General features: G+C 40.7%; 1 protein-coding gene across 6 annotated transcripts in view; it reads left to right on the forward strand.

Annotated features, from left to right (window-relative positions):
* Positions 1-1,769: 1,769 nt before the first annotated feature.
* The window catches only part of SS18 (SS18 subunit of BAF chromatin remodeling complex), a 76,403-nt gene continuing 60,285 nt past the window's right edge, over positions 1,770-17,887 (forward strand). For 3 of the 6 annotated variants that reach the window (XM_019986787.2, XM_019986789.2, XM_070778795.1), the window contains exons 1-3: positions 2,311-2,468; positions 5,122-5,198; positions 14,989-15,073. In XM_019986787.2, the coding sequence (XP_019842346.2) occupies positions 2,400-2,468; positions 5,122-5,198; positions 14,989-15,073 (231 nt within the window). In that variant the 5' untranslated portion in view covers positions 2,311-2,399. Of the gene's footprint in view, positions 1,960-2,184; positions 2,204-2,310; positions 2,469-2,982; positions 3,305-5,121; positions 5,199-14,988; positions 15,074-17,887 lie in introns of those variants that run through there. The other 3 variants (XM_070778793.1, XM_019986788.2, XM_070778794.1) reach the window with 3 other exon arrangements.

Raw genomic sequence — 17,887 nt, forward strand, 5'->3', positions numbered from 1 at the left:
CCCAACTCAGGGATAGAACCGGTGTTTCTTACAACTTGCATCACCTGGCAGATTCTTTACCACTAGCGCCACCTGGGAAGCCCAGGAGTAAGATAGGGCCCCTTTAAAAAAGTGAATTCTTCAGGGAGATCATTTGTATCTTTGGATGAACCATTACACCGTGCTTGCCCTCTGATTTCATGGGATGGACACAGAAAAAACCGGTATCTTTTTGGCATATATGTGTGCATGCTCAGTGGCGTCCAAGTTTGCAACCCTTGGGACAACAGAGCACCAGGCTCCTCTGTCCTTGGAATTTTGCAGGTGAGAATACTGGAGTGGGTAGCCATTTCCTACTCCAGGAGATCTTCTTGACCCAGGGATTGAACTCATGCCTCTGGTGTCTCTTGCATTGGCAGGCAGATTCTTTTCCACTTGCCACCTGGGAAGCCCTTGGTATCAGAGAAAACTGTGCTTATCCATGTCTAGAGGTAGTGGGTGCCCTAGGCCCTGCCCTGCTACTTTGAAGGAATAAACAACTTAAGCAGAGCTGTTATCTCTTTCAATTTCCATGCTATCTCCCTAGCAGATGGAAGTGGAGCAGTAAGAGTTTCATTTCTCTTACTGAGATGTTCTCAACTACTAAGGCACATTTGTGTAAACATCAACACACCACCATGGAAACCAGGCTTTTGGATAAGACTTAGTTTCTGTTCTGAATTCAATAGGTTTTCCAAATTGATGTGTTTGCATTATGTCCAAGTTTACTTGTCAACGCTGAGGGTAGTGAAAGACAATTCCTGAAAGAAACTACTATTTGCAGAAGTACAAATCATCTTACTTTTATTCTGAGGATGTCTTGAGTGTCTTCATCCTTTAGGTCTCAGGTTAAATATAACCAAGGGGACTTCCCATCACAACCACCTGAGTGCCTCTGTCAGTCTCTCTCAGTCCCCAGTTTGCTTGCCTTCCTAAGTACTTTACATATGTACCTATTTGTTTACTTGTTTCTGGTCTCTGAACCCTATCAGAGTTTAAGTTCCTTGAGAACAGGTACTCGGTCCATCTTGTTCACAGCTGTATCCCAGGTGCCTAGAATAAAGGCGAGCACATAAAAAGAACCCAAATTTGCTGAATGAATGAAACTCATGACCTTTTTGTGAACAGCATTTATTTGAAACTTATATTTTCAAATAAGGAAATTTTCCCTTTTTTTTCCCCCGGTTTATTTTATATATTAACCGAGGGATTGATTTTTGAGCCTCATTAATGTTGGGTGACATTTTTATATAAACTTTTCCTTCGTGTTACATGAAAGTCTAATTTTACTGTGTATTAATAAACCCTGCACCAACATATTACGGACCTTTGCCCATGTCCCTTCCACAATTTGAAAACTTTTGGCTTTTCCCCTGACACTGATTAGCTTGGGCCTAATGTACAAGCAAGCCAGTAAATACATAATTGCAAAAGAAAAGCGCGAGGGTGCCCTATTTCAAAACCTAATTCCAAAGATGCAAGTCAGATGAAACTGACCCACATTTCCGTCAAGGGTTTATCCTAAGAGGGGAACTCTGGGCGCTGCAGCCAAGTTGGCCGACTGCCCCTGAAGTACAGGACATAGCCTTCGTTTCCCGATTTTGGGTCGCGCTTACTTTCTAATTGTTCGGCAGGGCTCTGTGTGCGCACGAGACCGTGGACTCGGAGGTGCGCACTTCGGGGGCGTAGCCGAGCCATTCAAACCAGCGAATCGGCGCTCCCCTAGTCCGGCCACCCCTGCCCCGTCTCAGTAGATGCTCCACGGGTGCGCACGAAACTCTCGGGTTCTGACCTTCCTCCTCCCCTCTCCGGGTACCCGCACAGCTCGGGGCGGCCACTTCTACCCAGGAGGGGGTGAGGATGAAGTTGGCAAAACTGCTCGAGCTATAGCGCGGAGCGCCGAAACGCCGCCGAGGGACACCCGGGCGCGCGGAGAGAGAGGCAAGTGGCCCCGCGCGAAGAGGGCGGGCCGGCTCGGGCGCTCGCATTTCCTGTGACAGGGGCTGCCCTAGCCGCTCCCTCTCCCGCGGGCGGCGGGACCATTTCCTGAATCGCTGAAGCGGAGGGAGGGCTGGGGCGCGGCCCTACCACGAGCGCAGAGGGCCGGGGGTGGCTGGGAAGGACAGGCGGAGGAACCGGAAGGCGACCGAGAACAGGGACGTTCTGCCGGGGCCGCGGCTCCCAGGTACCCTGCAGAAACCGGACTAGCTCGCGCCCGAGCTTCTCCCGCAGGCGGGGCCGGCCGGCTGCCCGTCGGGCGCCGGAGCATCCCCCCTCCCCGCGAGCCCGACGTGGTTCGGCCCGAGAGGCCGGCGTCTCTCCCCCAGTTTGCCGTTCACCCGGAGCGCTCGGGACTTGCCCGTAGTGGTGACGGCGGCAACATGTCCGTGGCGTTCGCGGCCCCGAGGCAGCGCGGCAAGGGGGAGATCACTCCCGCCGCGATTCAGAAGGTGAAGCCGCGCGGCGTCGGGGATGCCAGGCCTGGCCCGCGTTGAGGAGGAGCCCGGGGGTTGGGCTCGGGCCGGGCTTGTCGGCCGCGCCGGGGGCGGAGGCGGGCCTGCTGGGCGGGCGGGCGGGTGTGGGAACCTGAGCCGCGGGGCTGCGCCCGAGTGGGTGGCGGAAGGGGCGAACTGCTCCCCTCGCGGAGTCCTGCGCGCCCCTTCGGGCTTCTTCCTACCGGCGCAAAAGCTCGAGTAACCGCCGCCCGATTTCTCTGGGGATGGGGCGGCGTTCGCGCGGCGGGGCGCGTGCGCCCGGCGGCGGTGGCCGCGCGGGGCAGGGCTGTTTTCCGAGGCCCGCGCCCCCCGCGGTCCGCGCGTCGCTCCGGAGTTACTTTGGCGTCGCCCCGCCCCGCGCGGTGCGGCGGCCGCCCCGGGTCGACCCCACCGCGGGTCCCGGGAGTGGGCCTAGGAAGAAGTAGGAGCGCTGCTCGCTCGCGGCGCTCGGCCGCAAACTCCGGCCGAGTTGGGGAGCTCACAGCAGAACTTGGGGGATGCTGCGGGAAACCTCGGCCGAGGCTCCGAGGCGGACGAGGGAGCACCCTCTAGACTTCGGGGTTCTCTCGGACCCGCTTCTCCCTCTGGGTCCACCCCCGTCCCATTTACAGCTGCAGCGCCAAGCGTAGGCGCCGAGGCTGCGGTGGTGAGCAGGATCCCTGCCTGCCTTCAGGGAGCTTAGGGTCGAGTGGTGGAGACAGACTGAGCCTCGTGATCAGTTTCAGAAGACGTGATACACACGCGGGGAGCTGCGCTGTGGCCGCGGTTACTTGCCAGTTGGGGACACAAAGGTTTCTTTATTGTTTTCTGCCCCTTGTTGCCTTTGAGCACGGCAGCATTCTGAATTTTAGTGAACCAGAGTTTGAAAAGTTACTTGCTAGATTTTGCAGTTTACCCTAAATAGTTCGGTTTTGTTTTATGCACCGGAACAAAGATGAAAGTGTAAAAATACAGTCAACTTTTAAGACCACTCAAGACACCACCATCATACGCCTAGTAGTTTATGTTAATAGGCTTCTGTTGACTCTCAGGCTCTTTACAGTGTGGCGTTTGACATTTGCCCAACTGTTGCTTTATTTATGAAGAGACAGGCTTGGCATTGCCTAGAAATGCAGTGCTTTTTGTATAGCGTGCTGGGCGAAGTCTGCGGCCTGGCAGACAGCTCCGAGTACACGTACTCAAAACGTGTTTCTGGAAGGCTTCACTTTTTGGACTGTAGAAAAGTTCTGAGTTTGTATTTCCTATAAAGAGTTTTTCTTACTTACATCTTAAGATAATTTATCGTGGGTGACTAACTCAAGAGATGCTGATCAGTTAAAGTGTTCATCCTCAGCTCAGGAGAGAAAAAGGATCCCACATTAAGTGCCTGCTAGCGTGAGGGAATGACGTTAGATACGAGACAAACCCAGACGTTCTAATGGTGAAGATTGTTAAGCTGTGGAATCTACTGAGAAGATAGGTTGTGAAATCGTTAGATTGGAGGTTGTATTAAAACACATTCTAAAGACAAATTTTTTGGCATCTGATGAGTAGATATAAGAAGAAAACTGCATTTGTTTCTTTTGAAGGGCATGTTAATGTTTTTTTTTTTCTCCACCAAGTAAAGACTGATTCATGTGCAAAAAAGAGGTCACACTTTTAAATGGATCTTCGTGTTTAATTAAAAGAATTACATTAACTAAATTGAGAAAGAGTGGTTATGATATTAAAGCTTTGAAATCCTGGAAGGGTGGGGGCGGTTGGAGGAGGAACATCTACTCCTGTCCCTTGATAAATCTGTGCTTTGACATCTTGAGTGGTTTGCTCAGGATAGCATCACAGTAAAACTGGCCTTTTAATTGCTACATCAGTGCTTTTTCCTCAGAACCACTCTGCTTAGATGCACTATTTAACCCTTAAAGCCAGTTTTGCTTTGAATTGTTTTCATAGTATGATAAATATATGCTTGTTTTTCAACTTTTAGGACAATTATAAGGTTGGCTCATAGGGTCTGTGGTTAATATTATAGTACTTACCTAGAAATTACTGGCATTAATTATTGCATATTTGGAAAGTCACAAAACCATGCTGCATAAAACTTGGATAAGATCCTGATGCTGGAAAAGATTGAGGGCAGGAGGAGAAGGAGGTGACAGAGGGAGAGATGGTTGGATGGTATCATGGACTTTTGAGCAAGCTCTGGGAGAGGGTGAAGGACAGGGAAGCTTGGTGTGCTGCAGTCCATGGGGTCTCAAAGAGTCAGACAACAACATAAAACCTGGAAGCTAACCAGCTATCTCCTTAAGCCTCCTGTGCTGAAGTTTTCATCAGTTTACTTCATTCTGGATTAGGACAGATTAGCTTCCACTGTAGGGGGCACAGGTTCAATCCCTGATTGGAAACTAAGATCCCACAAGCTGGGTGGCAGTGGTTAAAAAAAAAAATTAAAAATTGTTGATTAAACATAACATCCCAAAGATATAAAATAAGATCTTTTGTGCAGAGCTGTATTGTAGGTATAAAAAAGACCTGTGGATTCAGTTCCTGTATAAACTTTTCTAGAAATCTTAATTTTTTATTTTACTTGATGCATGAGATTTACAATAAACTTTTTTTACTTTTATTTCAGATGCTGGATGAAAATAACCATCTTATTCAGTGTATAATGGACTATCAGAATAAAGGAAAGACCTCAGAGTGTTCTCAGTAAGATTGATATGAAAGTTTTTTGGTGTTTCTTTTTCTGTGTTGGTTAGTTTTTTAACTTTTCTTTCTTTTTAGGAATAGCTTTATTGAGATATAACTTACATACCATATAATTCACCTGTTTTAAAGTGTACAATTCAGTGATTTTTAGTATATTCATAGAGTTGTACTATTATCGCTTTGATCAGTTTTAAAACATTTTCAACAGTCCCGAAAGAAACCCTGTGATTAGCAGTCACTCCCCATTCTCACCTCCTAATGACACAGCCGCTGATAACCACTAATTTGCTTTCTGTCTGTGGAGATTTGCTTATTGTGGACACGTCATACAAATGAATTCATTCAGTACGTGATCTTTTTTGACTTTCTTTTAGCATCGTGTTTTCAGGATTCATCCATGTTGAAGCTTTTATCAGTATTTCCTTCCTTTTTATTGCTAAATAATCTTCCACGGCTCTACCACATTTTATTTATCTATCAGTGATGAACATTTGGATTGTTTCCAGTTCTTGACTATGATGAGTGATGCTGTGCACATTTGTGTGAAATTTTTTTGTGTGACTTTTCTTGATTTTTGAAAAGAAAAATTTGTTACTTGGGCTGGAGGATATATCATTTTTTTCCTTACACTTCTTATCCTGTGTTATAAATTCTATAACAATTCTGTGTTCAAATTTCTATAGTCTGATTTTTGGAACAGTTAGATCTTCACATTTATAGTTACATGCGTATTCTGTTGACTCTTGAACAGCTTAGGTTTAAACTACACAAGTGTGCTTACATGGATTTTTTTTTCAGTGTAGATGTACTGCAGTGCTATATGATCTGTGGTTGGTTGAATACATGATGCAAAACCACTGAGGGCAAGCTGTACGGTTATACTTGGATTTTCAACTGCAGGTGGCTCAGTGTCTTCATCCCTTTTGTGTAAAGGTCAACTGTACGTGGTTGAGAATGTAAAGTTTACATCTAATAAATAGAGAATTGATTATCACTCGTAAGAACTGAACTTCTTATTTTAAAGTAATGATGTGTCTGAAATAAACAGTACCCTATATCTAGTAGGATCTGATAGAGTGGAACAAATTGAATATTTTATCAAAAATCTTTAGAACAGTACTGTCAGCAGAAATACATTGCAAGCCACATAAGTCATTCTACATTTGCTTTTGTGTGTGTGTTAGTCACTCAGTCGTGTCTGACTCTTTGCGACCCCATGGAATGTACCCCACAGGGTCCTCTGTCCAAGGGATTCTCCAGGCAAAAATATGGGAGTAGCTAGCTATTCCCTTCTCCAGGGGATCTTCCTGACCCAGGGATTAACCTGGGTCTCTTGCATTGCAGGCAGATTCTTTACCATCTCAGCCACCAGTAGGCACATTATACAAGTAAAAAGAAACAGGTGAAATTATTTTTAATAATATCTTACTTAACTCATTGTTTCTAAAATATCACTTCAATATATAACCAGTATAAAAATATTAATCAGTTAATTTATGTTCTTTTGTTTCATACCAAGTCTTTGAAATCCACTGTGCATCTGATTCTACTAACATCATCTTGTACTAGCCTCAAGTTCAGTGTGTCTAGTGGCTACTGATGGAGAAGGCAATGGTACCCCACTCTTATCACTCTTGCCTGGAAAATCCCATGGATGGAGGAGCCTGGTGGGCTGCAGTCCATGGGGTCGCTAAGAGTCCGACTCCACGGAGCGACTTCACTTTCACTTTTCACTTTCATGCATTGGAGAAGGAAATGGCAACCCACTCCAGCGTTCTTGCCTGGAGAATCTCAGGGACGGGGGAGCCTGGTGGGCTGTTGTCTGTGGGGTCGCACAGAGTCGGACACGACTGAAGCAACTTAGCGGCAGTAGCAGCAGCAGTGGCTACCATATTGGACAATTCAGTTGTAAATACTTTTCTCCCATTGTTGTTTTGGTATTCATCTATTTCCTGAAGATCTCACTGGTCTGCTCTCAGAAAGGTGTTTTTCAGCAACTCTGGCTCTGCACGGCTTTCATTCATTGGCCATTATCTGATTAACCCCTTTCCTAATTTTGAGTCCTTCATGACTTCTCCATGACTCTTTCCCCTTTGCTTAAAATTATTTTTGAATTAAAATCATAAAGCATAAAAGTTTGTAGAGATGAAACTTTGTAAAAATTTTTATTTATTTTAATTGGAAAGTAATTACAGTATTGTGATGTTTTTTGCCATATATCAATATGAATCGGCCATCAGCATACACTTCTTATTTCTCATTCTTATCTCTATTCTCCATAGAGGTAATTATTTCTCACTCTTATCTCTATTCTCCATAGAGGTAACTACTTAACGGTGGTTTAGTTCTGTCTTTCCAAACATTTTTCTGTGCATTTACAAATATGTGTTCATATTTATATAAACACATTCAGACATTTTGTTTTCAATAGGTTAAAGTTTTATAAAAGGAATGGCTGGGTCAAAAACTGTGCTGAATCTCCAGATTACTCGATTGTATTGTACTGGTTTGCCTTCCTCCAACTAGGTTTGAGAGACCTAGTTTCCAACCATGTCTGCCAGCAGTGGATAGTGGCCATCTTAAAACTTTTTTTACATAGATTGGTGAAGAGTGGTATTTCTTCCTAAAATTTTTTATTTTAAAATATTTTCACTCTTACAAAAAAACATTTCAAAGATAGTAGAAGAAATTCCTGTGTCCTTCCCTGAAATTCCTCAAATGTTAATGTATTAGCAACCTTGCTATGTCATTAATTTCTTCCCTACATGGTTTTTCTGAAACATTTGAGAAAAAGTTACAGACATGATTCTCTCTTACTTTTATAATATCTTTGTGTATTTCATAACATATTTCATAAAAACAGGCACAACTTCTTAAGAGTCTAATTGTTCAAATCAAGATTCAATACTGTTGTCTAGTTTCAGACTTTTTAGAAATTTTACCAGTTTTCCCGTTAGTGTATTTGCTCAGGTCCACAGTCTGGTACAGGAGCAGATGCTATGTTTAGGTTGGTCTCAGAATACTCTCATCTGGACCTGTCCTTCAGTTTATCTGTTCTCTTTCATGATGTTTACACTGTTGAAAAGTACAGGCCAGCTGTGTGGTGTGTCCCTCACTGTGGAGCTTGCCTGCCATTCGTCCTCGATGAGACCCATGCTCATATACTTCTGCCGTCTTCTCGGTGCGTCCGTGGTGGCTGTGTGACCGTGGTCTGTCCCAGCATTCATGATAACTTTGGCCAGTTTGTTACAGTGCTGTCACGTCTGCCAAGATTTCTACTATAAAGTTACTGTTTTCCCCTTGATAATTCCTATGTTTTGGGGAGATACCTTGAGACACATGTAACACTGTTTCTTAGCCTGTTTCTACATGTTCATTGTAACATCCACCAGTGATTCTTGGGGCTTCCCTGGTGACTCTGGTAAAGAACCCACCTGCCAATACAGGAGATGCGGGTTCAGTCTCTGGCTTGGGAAGATCTCCTTGAGAAAGAAATGGCAACCCACTTCAGTATTCTTGTCTGGGAAATCCTTGCCAGCTCCTCAGTCCATGGGGTCGCAAAAGAGTCGAACACGACTTAGTGACTAAACAGCAGTAGACTTAGTGACTAAACACCAGTAACAACAACAGTTCTTAACTCAAACAGTTACTACTGTGTTGGTTGCCAAAAGGTGACAGAATCTGTCTTTCCTTCTACATTGTTTGGAATCCTACTGTAAGGAAGAAATTTCCAAAGCTCTGCTCCCATTCATTCATTCATTGATTTATATCTGAATGGACTTAAGGATTTTTATTGTATCCTCTGGATTGTAATTTGTTAGTCTGTATATTTCCTTTTTCAAATTGTCCCAAATGCTGGCCACTGGCAGCCCTTCGAGCTGGCTTCTTGATACAGCTCTTATTATTTTTTGAGCATTTACAGAATTTTATTGCATGACAAAATGTTCCAGGCTTATCTTGTACTTTTTTTCTGGCCCAGTCTGGAATTGTCCATTTCTCCAGGCCCTCGTTCTTTTTTTGGAAAATAATATTCAGAAATTAAGATCTGAATGCTAGGATCTTATTTTCTAATCATTTGTGCATTTTGCATTTTATGTCACCTCTGCCATTTCTTTTACGTATATTTTCTTTGATGAATCTTGCCTGTTTATATGTGAAAAATGCTTCTAAGAAATTACCAGCGGAGCTACTTCCTTAGCTTAACTGTGGCTGATCATCAGTTGTCAGGAGATCACTACCTCAAGTTGGCTGTGGAATAGTAACGGCTGTGAGGCACTGATGAGAATAATCGTTTTCACTTGGGGCTTTTTTCTTTTTACTGCCTTCATCCAGCACCTCTGCCGGTCCACATTCCCCACCCTCCCCCAAGCCCCGGTAACCACGAATCTAACTTCTTTTTCTGTGCGTTTGTTTTCGAAGCACAACTGACCTATAACACTGTGTTAGTTCCTGGTGCACAGCATAGTGATTTGATCCTCCTGTACATTACAAAGTGATCACCACACCTGTGACTTTAAAATGCCAGGCAGAGCCGAGGGCGTAGGGTTGGTTCAGTTTCCTATAGGCCTTGGCAGTAAGTGACGGGGATAAGACGTATTCAGATCTAAAACCCTCTTTTCCAACTTGTTGGCAAAAGTTCATCCTGTCTTATTCTTTATATTCTCAGCATTTTCGTGCATACTGTCATTTTCCTCTTTCTCGGCCTATTGGCATAGACCTCATTTGCTCACATAGATGTATCTGGTATAAATGGGGCCTAAATTGATTTAGGTAGAATCTTAAATTCTGCTCTTTCTCTTGAATTTAACTTCATTCTTAGAATTTTCCAGGTACTCTTTATTTCTCAAGTTGTCAGAATTGGTTTAGGAGTGAAGAGAAAAAAATCTCTCCTCTCAATGTTAATAAATGTTCTTGTTTCTCACAGGAGGAGAAGCGAAAGGAAAATAAAGAGAAACGTCAATGACAACCATTTGGGAATTGACAGTTCAATTTTAATTAAACAGTTCCTTAAGATGTGATAACTGCCTCAAGCAGAGTTTTTTATAAATAAAAAAATAACTTTATTTTTATGAACACAGTATATATATTGTAGAAAATTAGGAAACACGGATATATAAAATTTAGAGAATGAACACCATATTCTCATCACCCAAAGATTTTTTTGCTGATTACATCAACTCCATGGATGGTAGGCCGCTAGGCTCTTCTGCCCTTGGAATTTTCCAGGCTGGAATACTGGAGTGAGTTGCCATTTCCTACTTCAAGGGATCTTCCTGATCCAGGGATCAAACCTGTGTCTATTGTGTCTCCTCTTTGGCAAGAGGATCCTTTACCACTAGAACCACCTGGGAAGCTCTGTTTGTGTGTATTACTCTTTCCTTAGCTACATACATACATTCATTCACACACAGTCATGTAAGTCAGTGCATCTCTGTGGAGCTTGTACACCCAGCTCCTCTTCGCTTGAAATTCTGACAACGTACATGTAAGAATATATTATTGCTCTCTTGTGGTGTTTGGTTTGAGCATTTTCTAAATGATTCCATATATTTGCTTAAATCAGCCCTTTTTTTTTTCAGGATGATTGCATCTATTTCAGAATGTGTTATAAACAATTCTCAAATGAAAAATTTGTGTTCATCATAATATAAATGAATTTTGTTTAAAATCTCTAGTTATGAAGATAACTTTTATTCTGTACATTGTATTCCTATTAACCTATAAATATATCTTCATAGCTTCTAGGTAAAGATGTCTTTTTCAAAATGAAATCTCATGATTTTTGATTCATTTTATAATTATATCAGTAAATTCAATAGTGGTTATTTAACTTTTTTCAGGGTAATTGATATAGTGGCTCTTAGTGGAATCTTTGGGAAGTGAACTGCCTCACAATTAATAGGTTAATAATTAAGGCTATTTGGAAGTACCTGTCGGTATTTATTAGGCAGTTACCATCATCAAATATAAGATGTTGAATATGTTTTATATCTGTCCTTTGTTTATTTAGTTTTTTTATATAAAATATACTGCTTTAGAAATTATAAGCATATACATTAAAAACTGCTTCAGTGATAAATTAGTAGTATTTATAGAATAAAAAAAGTTTTTCAGAAGAATATTTGTAGAAGAATTGAGAATAAGCTTATTTGGTGAATGCTGTAAGAAGAATGCAGTTTTACCAGAGAGAAAACCTGATGAAGTTACTTACAAAAGACCCATTAAAATTTTTCATTTTTACCTCTCCCCTTATATTAGATAAAAAGATTTGGCTATTGGGACGGTTGTAGCAATTTGACTGTGTTCTGTGGATTTGATTAACATTGTATCAGCATTCATTTCCTCCTTAGGATGGTTGTACTGTAGTTATGTAAGGGAATATCCTTGTTTTTGGGAAACTGACAAATGTAGTATTAGGAGTGATAAGTATTATGTCAGTAACTGACTCTCAGATGGCTTTGGGAAAAAGTGTGTAGTTGCATGCACGTGTATGTTGATTTGTGTGTTTAGAGATAGTCTGAGACAAATGTAAAATGCTGACAGTTAGGGAGTGTGGGAGAGAGATATTTGGGAGTTCTTCATACTATTCTTGAATTTGGGATTATTTCAAGATTAAAAATTAGGATTTGAAAGTTAGGGAAATGTTTTAAAATACTTGATAAAAGGTGCTGTATTTGAAGATACTTAGAACTACAAGCACTTTATGGATCCACTCTCACTGCCAGTATTTTTTAAATGGGGCCTCAAGAGTGTGGCAGATTAAATATTTTAGTACTGATTGACTGAGTACCAGTAACCATGACTACAGTTTTTCTTAAAGGGTCATAAGTAAGCCATAGTTCTTAGTAACGTTGGCATTTTTATTTTTGATAGGGCAGTCAGCAAATCTCATATCTGAGTACGTGTATTAGAGCCTTACCAGTACTCAGAAAAAGAGGAAAACTTGAAGGAGTAGCCTTTGAAATGCATTATATGTTCTAATTAAAAATGGCTGGTTGGTTTTTTAAAAATGGCAAGATTGTGGAACCCTGCACCTTAAATTCCATTTAAGATCCCTACGGAATAATGAAGTAGTTCCAGCTGGTGGTGCCTGTCAGTGCTGTTTGATGAATTTCAGTGGCATAATTATGAATGATGAATAACTTCAAAATATTATTTCTTGGTCCTTATTTGTATAAGGGTCATTGTAACAATATTACGTATGATTGAGCAGCGTAGTATATAATACATGTGAGGAGGAACGTAAAGAACCTGTAGACTTGTTTTTAAACAACAATAAAAAAATAGTAACAAAAGGAAACAAACCTTGGGAAGTGTTAGGTATGTCTTACTTCCACGGTGGTGATATTTTCACAGGTGTTCATGTATGTCCAAACATCAAATGGTACATATTAAATATGTGAAGTTCTTTATAAATATCAGTTATAACTCAATAAATCTAAAAAAACCAAGCAAACTACAAAAGCATAATCTTGTTAGTTAAGAACCTTCAAGTTCAGTGAGAAATAAGTTTTGTTCCCCACTAAATAAGAAAAAAGTAATGAAACCAGTTTTTCTAACAGGAAAAAGAGTTTACTAGTTTTTCTAACAGGGAGAAGGCAATGGCACCCCACTCCAGTACTCTTGCCTGGAAAATCCCATGGAAGGAGGAGCCTGGTGGGCTACAGTCCATGGGTTTGCTAAGAGTTGGACACAACTGAGCGACATCACTTTCACTTTTCACTTCCATGCATTGGAGAAGGAAATGGCAACCCACTCCAGTGTTCTTGCCTGGAGAATCCCAGGGACGGGGGAGCCTGGTGGGCTGCCGTCTATGGGGTCGCAGAGTTGGACACGACTAAAGCGACTTAGCAGCAGCGGTAGTTTTTCTAACAGCAAAGAATTTGCTAGGATTTATGGTGTCTGTTGGGATCTGTATTAGAAGGCTTTATTTAGCAGAATAAAGGTGTTTTTTACTTATTTCATAATTTTAATTTATTTACTGTTTATTAGTAAATGAAATTCTAAAAGAATAATGATCTGATGCAGATTTTAAGTTTGTATTTTGTGTGTTTACCAACACAAGTAATTGAATCACTGCTAATTTCAGTCTGGTTTCATTGGAATTAATTTTTAAAATTATGAAGAGAGGCTTAGCAAAAATTATTCACAAGTAAATAGCAATAAACATGTTTAGCCACTTCACGCCAATAATGAGAGTTTGCTTTATTTTTTAAAGTTAATTCGTAATGGTGTTGGTGTCCTGTTCTTTACTCCATTTCAGTGCTTTAGCTTGTAACTTTTTTTTTGTAATTCAGTTCTGTAGCTCAGTCATGTCCGACTCTTTGTGACCCCATGAACCGCAGCACACCAGGCCTCCCTGTCCATCATCAACTCCCGGAGTTTACCCAAACTCATGTCCGTTGAATCGGTGATGCCATACAACCATCTCATCCTCTGTCATCCCCTTCTTCTGCCTTCAGTCTTTCCCAGAATCAAGGTCTTTTCAAATGAGTCAGTTCTTCGCATCAGGTGGCCAAAGTATTAGAGTTTCAGCTTCAACATCAGTCCTTCCAAATGAATATTCAGGACGGATTTCCTTTAGGATGGACTGGTTGGATCTCCTTTCAGTCCAAGGGACTCTGAAGAGTCTTCTCCAACACCACATTTCAAAAGCATCAGTTCTTTGGCGCTCAGCTTTCTTTATAGTCTAACTCTACTACTGGAAAAACCATAGCCTTGATGAGACGGACCTTTGTTAGCAAAGTAAAGTCTCTGCTTTTTAATTGGAGACACCTATTTATTGTCTTCTCAAAGAAGGCAGTGGCACCCCACTCTGGTACTCCTGCCTGGAGAATCCCATGGACGGAGGAGCCTGGTGGGCCGTAGTCCATGGGGTCACTAAGAGTCAGACAAGACTGAGTGACTTCACTTTCACTTCTCACTTTCATACATTGGAGAAGGAAATGGCAATCCACTCCAGTGTTCTTACCTGGAGAATCCCAGGGACGGCAGAGCCTGGTGGGCTGCCGTCTATGGGGTCGCACAGAGTCGGGCACGACTGAAGTGACTTAGCAGCAGTAGCATTTATTGTCCTCTATATGCTAGGTCCTGATAGTTGGGCAGCACAGCTACAGCAGGCATAAATTATTGGTCACTGCTACGGGAATGAGGATAAAAAAACTCGTGGTTTCCACCTCCTTTCTGACATTTTAACAGAGTGTGTTGACTGTACTTGACTTTGAGGTTTTTGGCAACACGAAAATGGCAGAGGAAACGGAATGAGCATATCAGTTTTGTTGACTCCTTCATCCTAGATCTCTTTGTAAATGTATTGGGTTAGCCGAAAAGTTCATTTGGATTTCCCCTAAGGTGTAATATATAATATGAAAAACCAGAAGAACTTTTTGGCCAACTCAGTAGTTTGTGTGGAGCCCTTACCTGTCTTAGTATATTCCATTTTCTATGCTGTACAGTCTTGTACAAGGTATTAACCTTTCTAAACCTCAGTTTCTTCATCTGTAAAATGGAGAAGATAAGAACCTTTACCTCCTAGTGTTGGTTTGATGTTTTAAGTATATAAAGCATGTTTAAGTATCTAGCATATGGCAAGAGCCCTGTGTTTATTTTTGTCTTTGAATGTACTTATTTGCAGTTATTTTGCAGAAGAACTAGGAAAAAATTGAAGTGCTGCTGATGTTCATGTAACAGAAATCTCTTACTAAAAACTTGAGAAATAGAATGCTGTTTGTGTGTAAGCAGATAGGAAGAACATGATTTTTTAATATTGACATTTGTTTTGTTTTAATAGGTATCAACAGATGTTGCATACCAACTTGGTCTACCTTGCTACAATAGCAGATTCTAATCAGAACATGCAGTCTCTCTTACCAGCAGTAAGTACCTTTAAAATAGTGGGAAGTGTAGATAATATTTGTGGAATTCTGTACAGAAGGACCGATTTTTGTTGAGTGATTCTGAGATTTGCTTAGGAATCCTTCCCTCCTCTGAGAACATGAAGATATTCGTTTACATGATCTATTAGCTTTAATCTTTTGCCTTCATATTTAATTTGAATTAATTCATCTAGAATTGATTCGCTGCCCAAGGAAGTTGCATCTATCCATCTATTCATTCACCCATCCACCTACCTATTTATTCATTTATTTTGATGTGTAATCACACAAATTATTTAGGAACAGATCTGTAATATTTTAAAGCAGATCCCTGTCCATCATGTATGTAATTTAATATGCATCTCTAGCAGATAAGGACTGATATCCCATGTAACAAACTTAGCCAGAATCTCTTAATGTCTTATAATAATCAGGATGTTTTCAGTTTTCCCCAGTTATATAAAAATAATTTGAATGTTTTGCTGGTTGTTTGCCACAGAATTCAAACAAGGCCTACTCTTTGCTTTGGTTGATCTGTGTCTTAGGTCTTTCTTAACCTGTATCAGTTTCTTTCATTCTCCATTTACTTACTGAAGAAAGAGGGTCATTTTTTTGTAGAATTTCTCACATTCTGGATTTGGCTGTTTGTAGCCTCATGATCCTTTAACATGTTCCTCCATCTCATTTTTATTTCCTTTAAATTGGTATTTTCTAGATGGAGAGGCTCGACTATAATTAGATTTATTTTATGTTGAATATTTCATTGATTGCACCATTTAAGTGTTGCTGTTGTATCTCGTTGGGAGGAACATATTCTCTTGTCCCATTTTTAGTGATGTTAAGGTTGATCAGTGCTCACAGTTGATACCAGTTCCACCAGACCATTATAAAGTTCCTCATCTACCTTTCAGTTGATGGGTTTATCAGTCATTGGTGCTCGTTGGTTGGGTCCGTTATTTCTTAGGATCTAAGAATGATAAATTTCTCATTTTACAGTTCCTCCTGCATTGTACTTCTTCTAAAAAGGAAAATTTCAGCAAATATTTGGTTATCTTGAAATAGAGTTCCTGTAGGAAAGTTGTGATAAAGTCTTGATTCTATTCTTTATCAATTTTTTAATCAATTCATCAGTTTTCAGAATAACAAGTTGGTCTGCAGCACCTTGCAAAGGATGACCAAGGATTTTGTCTTTGTTTTTATTATTATCTGAACGTACACATTTCTATATTTTTAATGTGTTTAAATCCATTGAGACACTGTGATGCTCAAGTTTTCTCACCTTTGGTCGGTGGGAATCCCTTCCTTTGGCGTCCTATGTCCTGCTGACATGATTCCAGTATTCTTGTAGAGCTTATTTGCTTTAGAATTTGTGAGAGAGATAAGACTGACTATATTTCTGCCCCAGAACTATTCTGCCCCAGCTGTTTTTTCAGCTAGCCTTTTTTTCTGTGGGAGTTGATATTTAGAGACCACAATTTGGACGTTTGGGGCATTTGTTATTAAGTTTGAGTTTGGTTGTTGTTCAGTCACTAAGTTGTGCCTGACTCTTTGCGACCCCCTGCAGCCCACCAGGCTTTCTTGTCCTTCACTATGTCTGAGTTTGCTCAAACTCATGTCCATTGAATTGGTGATGCCATCCAACCATCTCATCCTCTGTCGCCCCCTTCTCCTCCTGCCCTCAGTCTTTCCCAGCATCAGGGTCTTTTCCAATGAGTTGGCTCCTTGCATCAGGTGGCCAAAATATTGGAGCTTCAGCATCAGTCCTTCCATTGAATGTTTGGAGCATTTTCAGTGGACAGAGGTAGTAAGCATGTTTTTTCTTTTTAAAAATAAAGAAAATATTAGTGATATTTTTCATCTCAGGAAAGGTTTTTTTTTAAACTTAGCTTTAATTTTGTATATTAATGTCTCTTCTTTTTCTAAAAATCTTGATGGCAACTTTATAGTCACTTGTTTACTTTGTACTACTATGTATGTAACATAATTTCAATATAGCAATATCAGGGTTGCCACTAACAATAATAGGCTTGTTCTTAAGATATATCTCACTAAGGGTATATAATGAATAAATTTTGTTTTGAATCTGAAATAATGTGATTTTTTTACCATAATCTTGATTACCAGCTAGTATGAGGAATAGGTTTGATTTTGTTTGTTTCCAGGTAGATAATTCTCTCGCAGCATTATCTATTGGGAAAACAAAGCAAAATATCTTTTCTCTACTTCTGTCATGACACCTGTATCATATATCAAATGCCCATATACCTGGGGGTCTGTGTCTTATTTCTTCTGTTCCATTGGCTGGTTTTGATGATTTCCTCTGTCCTGTCACACTTGTCATAGTCAAGACTTGTAATAAGTCTTGATGTATATTAGAGAGGTTCTTTACTTCTTCCTTATGTTCCTTTTTTTTTCCCCAAGACTATCCTGGGTACTGGTCCTTTGCATTTCCTTATATACTTAAACTTGTCAGTGTGTTCACTATAACTGCATTATGATTTTCACTGAGATGACTTTGACTGTCAATCAGTTTGGGGAGAATTGATGTCTCTGCAATACTGAGTCTTTCAAATCATGATCATTGCATATATTTTGATTTATTTAGCCCTTTACTCCCTGTCAATGAAGTTTTGTGATTTTCCTGGAGAGGATTTACACACTTCTCTTTGGATCTATTGCTAAGTACGTTGTCTTTTTAAGGCAATTTTAAAATGGAATCTTTGTGCTTTTTTGTTTTATTTTGTAACTGTGATTGCTGTTTACAAAGAAACGCAATTGGTTTTGAATCCCATAGTCTTGTTCAATTCTTATCTC

This window comes from Bos indicus, chromosome 24, assembly GCF_029378745.1.
Source record: "Bos indicus isolate NIAB-ARS_2022 breed Sahiwal x Tharparkar chromosome 24, NIAB-ARS_B.indTharparkar_mat_pri_1.0, whole genome shotgun sequence".
NCBI classification, from domain to species: Eukaryota; Metazoa; Chordata; class Mammalia; order Artiodactyla; family Bovidae; genus Bos; species Bos indicus.